Source organism: Coffea arabica, chromosome 7e, assembly GCF_036785885.1.
Source record: "Coffea arabica cultivar ET-39 chromosome 7e, Coffea Arabica ET-39 HiFi, whole genome shotgun sequence".
NCBI lineage: Eukaryota > Viridiplantae > Streptophyta > Magnoliopsida > Gentianales > Rubiaceae > Coffea > Coffea arabica.
In genome coordinates this window covers 8,146,444-8,152,057 of record NC_092323.1, presented here as the reverse complement: position 1 = coordinate 8,152,057, position 5,614 = coordinate 8,146,444, and the positions used below count along the sequence as shown (strand labels likewise).

Genomic DNA, 5,614 nt, shown 5'->3' with positions numbered 1-5,614 from the left:
AATCCTGCTTGATTAATGTCTAGAAAATAGTGAGTGGTAATTGCCAGATTCCGCAGGTATTTCTATTCGAAGATGAGCCTTGAGTTCCTACAGAAACTACCTGACAAGTGTATTCTCAAAGTCAACCAAAACATGTCCTTAAGATATAGTATATGGCTAATTTATGGAACAAGTAACTGTATGTTACACATCAAAAAATTTGCAGTAGATAAACATAAGGAAATTGCCTGGTTACCATTTTATTTGACACGAAGGGTACAACCACTACATTTAGTTCATTTTCATCAGTTCATTACCATGTACCATTAGAACTATTTCATTACACCATGGATCTCAAAACCTCAACCTCATCTGAATATCTCTCAGGAGATTGCACATGGTATCGTAAGAGGATCCCCCCTTGTTCAGTGCATTCTCAGCACTATTCTTCAGTTTTTTAACTTTATCCCTCATGACCTTTCCTTCTTTGTACTCCATCACAGTTCTCACCAATTTCTCAATCTCTTCTCTGTCCACAACTTTCTTAGCTGGTAAAATCTCCGGCCGGACCGCTATCCCGAGTTCCTCCGTTAGCATGGTGGCGTTCAGTCTTTGCTCCGCATAAAGCGGCCATGCAATCATTGGAACACCACTTTTGATGCATTCTACCGCTGAGTTCCATCCGCAATGCGACAGAAATCCCCCAACTGACGGATGATTCAAGATCTCCGGTTGTTGGGCCCACAAGGGTACAACCCAACCCGTCTTCTTCGTTCGGCTGAGGAACCCTTCTGGTAAATAATCCGGGGTGCCATCAGAAGCGCTCCCCGATGTGAAAAACGACTCATCCGCACCATTTTCTGCTGGTGGTCGAACCACCCATATAAACCTCTGTTGGCTCAACTCCAAACCCCAAGCTAGCTCTGTAATTTGCTGAGCTGATAGAGTGCCACCGCTTCCGAAACAGACAAATATCACCGACTCATGTGGCTGCTTGTCTAGCCATTCGATCAACTCACTCTTTGGACCGGCCAGCTCGATCGGTCTTGTTAGCGGTCCGATGGGATAAACCGGTGGCTTCACAACTGCCCGTAAAGATTCATTTCTCCTCAACGCTTCAAGCGATACGGGCTCTAGCTCTTCCCAAGTGTTCATCAAGATCCCGTCTCCCAGCTGGAACTCCATCGCTTGCCTCAAGTACTCCCTGTACTGCGGGTCGTTCCGGTCTAGCATGGGGTCAACCACGTCCTCCGGCCGGACCGGTTTGCAACCGGGGATTTGGAGCGGCTCACTTTGATCAACATACTGACCATCTATTTGTTCATGAAGCACCGGGCAATACGAAGTTAATGCGGTAAACCATGCAGTGGTGGGAATGTACAAATACTTGGGAATGTTAAATTCAGTTGCAATCGGAAAGGCTTCCGTGCAGAAGAGGTCCGCAATTAGGACGTTCGGCCGGTGCTTCATGCCCGCGATTGTGGACCGAACACCCGGTAGAGACTCACGTACCATGATGCATAATTGTGTGACCACCCTAGTGTTGGCATCAATTAGGTGAGAGATGTCCACCGGGGGAATGTTAATTGTGTCCACTACTTTTGGACCGGAAGGGGGCTTGAGCAGTTGAGACTCTGCTGGTGAAGTGCTGGTTGTGAGGACCAGTACTGTAACTTTAACAGCATGATGGGTTGCTAGCCTGTTTCCCAGCACAAGAACAGGGATGAGATGACCCAAACCGGGGCTTGAGAGAATGGCAACGTGAAGCTTTTGGCTATACATTGGCTAGTCGTATTGTGAACGCCAACAGCTACAAGGGAAAAAAGAAAGGTTCCAGCCTTTATAGAATCAGGAAGTTCAACAAGGGAATATCAATCGACGACCAAGGTGCCAAGAGCGCGCAACCCCCCCTTTTTCCCCAAACGAAAATAATTTCAATAATCTCATTTGCTATCCTAAAAATACTTCCCTTTCAAAAAAAAAAAAAAAACCGTGAAAATTTTTTAAAAATCTTACTTGTAAATGTGATTATCTACCTTAAAAAACTATTTGACATTAAGTACTTGGCTCCAAACTTATCGTTTGCCAAGACATTTCCATTTTGCACTCCCTCCCAATTAAAGTGGGATGTCCTAGTTCCACAAATGCAACTACGACGTAACACGGTGAATTGATTTTGATAGACTAAGATATTTATCAATTTTATTAGGATAATTGCAAGATGACAAACTGCAACTTATTTTTTTTAAAATTACAAGCAAATCTTAACCATTCATTTAATACAAATACATGCCTTATCGGAGCAAAATTTGTAACTTAATTTCTACACCCTCTTGTTGTCTTGCAGTAAAAAAATTCGCCAACATGCATGGAAAGGATCAGGTACAGATATACATTTTCAGGTATAAATTTGCCTTGTTTGGACTGCTAGGAAGACAAATTTTTCGTCATATTCCTTTTACAAATGTTTAATTCGCCTTTTTATTTTACGAACAATTCATTCTAAAAAAATGTTAAAGTAATTTTTTCAAAAGCTCTTTAGAAAACACAATCCAAACAGCCTCAAAAGGCGAATTTTAAGAAAATTTATTTTTGTGGATGTCTAGGGGCCACTCATGCAAGTAATGACGCCTTGGGAAGTCCATTATACTAGTAGTTCATATACAAACTTCCAACGTTGTAGCAATCAAAAGGCGAGAAAAAAAAAAACTACACGAAAGTTTATGAGCATAGCATATTCGATTTAGTCGTCCTTTTTGGAAGGATGTGGGAAGAAGCCAGTGAAGAGCAAGTGTTGGGTTGGGTTTTTTTTTAAAAAAAAAATGGTGATGGCTTTATCGCCGGCTGAATAAGTTAAACTCCTTACCCTTGTTAAAAGGGCGTCTCGTTGCCTTCTGCACTGTCATGATTGTCATAGCATGTGTCTTTCTTCCACAGATTCCTTTCATACACCATTACTCTCAACAGTAATTCATAGCCGCCACAAACTTTAACGATAACGATGATAATTATTAACTAGTGAAGGGTGAATAGGCAGGTGACCAACTAGAGGATATACAAAGCATTATCTTCTGCAGCAGCATGGTTGACAATCTAACAGCGACGCATCCATAATGTTCTCAAAACTCAAGAGACGATTATCCCTCCCGTTCTAAATCTAAATTCAGTAGTTATCAATTAAGTAGTGTCTTATAAATACAACAAACAAATAAACGACCAATTATGAAAGAATGCTTCAAACATTGATTACCCTCTTCTATACAAATGTCGACATATAACCTACACACGCACACATACATATAGTCATATCATATTATCAGAGTTTGATTTCTTATACTACTAACCTTCCATCGGTTTTTGCCTATTTCAATAGAGTCACCTCCCTATAGTCTGTTTAAGAAGGTGAAGTGGTGATGGTAAGATATAGAATGGTATCCACATAGGATTTAAAGTTACCTCCGATGAAACAAATCAAACATTAAGGCGAAATCTGGCAAAACTTTGAATGTTTTTACGAGTAATAACTGAAATATCAGCGATTCTGCTGTGTTGAGATTGATTCCACATGGTCATCACCTTGGTTTTAGTGCTTGGTCTTGTATTCATATGTACTTGGGGCCTTGTATTCATATGTACTTGGGGCCTTGTATTGATGTGTACTTGGTGCCTTGACCGCTACTTTTACTTCCTATATATGTACCACGATACAGCATCTATCCCTTTTGTTTCTCTGAGATATTATTGGGGTAGAAGAGCAGACGAAAGGTTAATGAGTTCAAACTTAACGTTGGATCTCATCTCGAACAAGCCTGCAATAATTATTTTATCGAAACGGTCGTACTCAATGGAAGTATACAGGTATGATGAAATATTCAAGTATGTGGACAAATGAACTTTTGAAGCTTTGACCCCCATCTTCAAAGCTCAAGTTTTTCCTTGGGAAATAAATAATTCACCGATTTAGAATTTTAGACTCGCTTACGATGTAAAAATCCTTTGAGAATTTCTTGCAAGTTGCATCCTGAATTGTATGTATTATGTTGAAAAAGAGTGAAGGTTGGAATGTTCAGAATGGTCAAAATTACTGTCTTCAACTTTTACAATACAACTTTCCCAGTTAGAATTAGATGACTTTAAAACTTAAACACACGGACCTGGGCTCTTCTTCGAGGAACAATGAGGAAAAGGAATAAGAAAATAGAAACAGGCTCCACACTTGAGAAACCAGGTCCTGAATTTTCTCTTTTTACTCTGGACGTAGATATAGGCCGACAACAATCGAATAGGGTCTCAAAATTCGAAGATACGGAAGTTAGATTAATGTAAAATTCCGATATATGATCATCAAGAGGAAAATTACGATATGTGAGACACCCCTTTAGAATTTACGCATGCACTTAACAATCTTGGGTCACTTTAAGCTTGACGAGAACTTTGTGGATGAATAATTTTCCTGGCAACACAATATTGACCGCCTATCTTAGTTGCCTTCATGTGTGGTGACGATTGAAAACTTTTAAATGGATTGATTGGGATTGCACGACATTGATTCGCTGCCCGTGAAATGGATGCGGCCAGGAGGTGATCATGCACCAGCAATAATGAACAATCACCCACCAGACCACAAAATTTTCCATCCCACTTTAATTTCCTGACTTTTGTCTTATTTCCTGAAGAGCCTCAGACATCCAATTGAATGACTAACTCTCCATTGGTTTGAGCATTATCTGCACTGAATTTTGAACTTTTCATTTTGGCTCTCATTTCCAGGCCGTTCTTCCGCTGCATCAATAGTCTCACCATTTTCTCAATCTCCCCCCTCTCCACCACTTTCTTGGTAGGCAAAACTTCAGCCCGGACAGCGACACCAAGCTCCTCCGCGCTAACGTGCAGGCATTCAGCCTCTGCTCCGCATAAAGTGGCCATGCAATCATGGGTAAGCCAGCCCTTGTGCTCTTTCAGCCTCTGCTTCGCATAAAGTTGCCTTGAAATCATGGGTACGCCAGCCCTTTATGCTGTCTATAATCGTGTTCCACCCGCAGTAAGAAAAGACACCCCCAACTGATAGGTGGCCCAAGATCTCTCCTTGTTGAGTCCACATTGGAACCACGACGCCCAATCTTGTGGGTTTTATTCAAGAATCCTTCAGGCAAGTGTCTAATGTGTCGCTTGAATTGGTCAAACCACCATCTAAAGGTGGCCTAAGAACCCAAATAAATCTTCATTGGCTCAGCTCCAAACCCAAAGCCAGCTCATTGGTTTGCTGAGCTGAAAGAAACCCCCCAAGAGATAATTATATAACCGAATCAACAGGTTGCCTATCTAACCACTCTACCATTTCACTCTTCAAACAACCATGTTCAACCTGTCTGCCCAGCGGTTCAATGGGGTAGATCTGTACCTTGACAATTGGCCTTACTATAAACAGTGTTTTTAGGCTCGGATTGAACCGGTCAGTAGAACTGAGAATCGGTCAAGCATCTGGTTCAAGTTTGCTCAAATACTCAAAGGTTAAAAACTCAGTCAAACCCAATTAACACCCTAGATTGGCCGGTGAACCAAAAAAAACTTGATTAAACTCGATCTTTTTTTTTCTGCCTAAATTTTTTTAAGAAAAACTTTGACTTAATCTTGA

General features: G+C 41.0%; 1 protein-coding gene across 1 annotated transcript; it reads right to left on the bottom strand.

The window, feature by feature from the left end:
- Positions 1-215: 215 nt before the first annotated feature.
- On the bottom strand, positions 216-1,855 carry LOC113698548 (anthocyanidin 3-O-glucosyltransferase 5-like). The gene has a single exon (XM_027218411.2). The coding sequence runs from the start codon at positions 1,759-1,761 to the stop codon at positions 334-336; it is 1,428 nt and encodes a 475-aa protein (XP_027074212.2). The 5' UTR covers positions 1,762-1,855; the 3' UTR covers positions 216-333.
- Between the last annotated feature and the right edge of the window lie 3,759 nt (positions 1,856-5,614).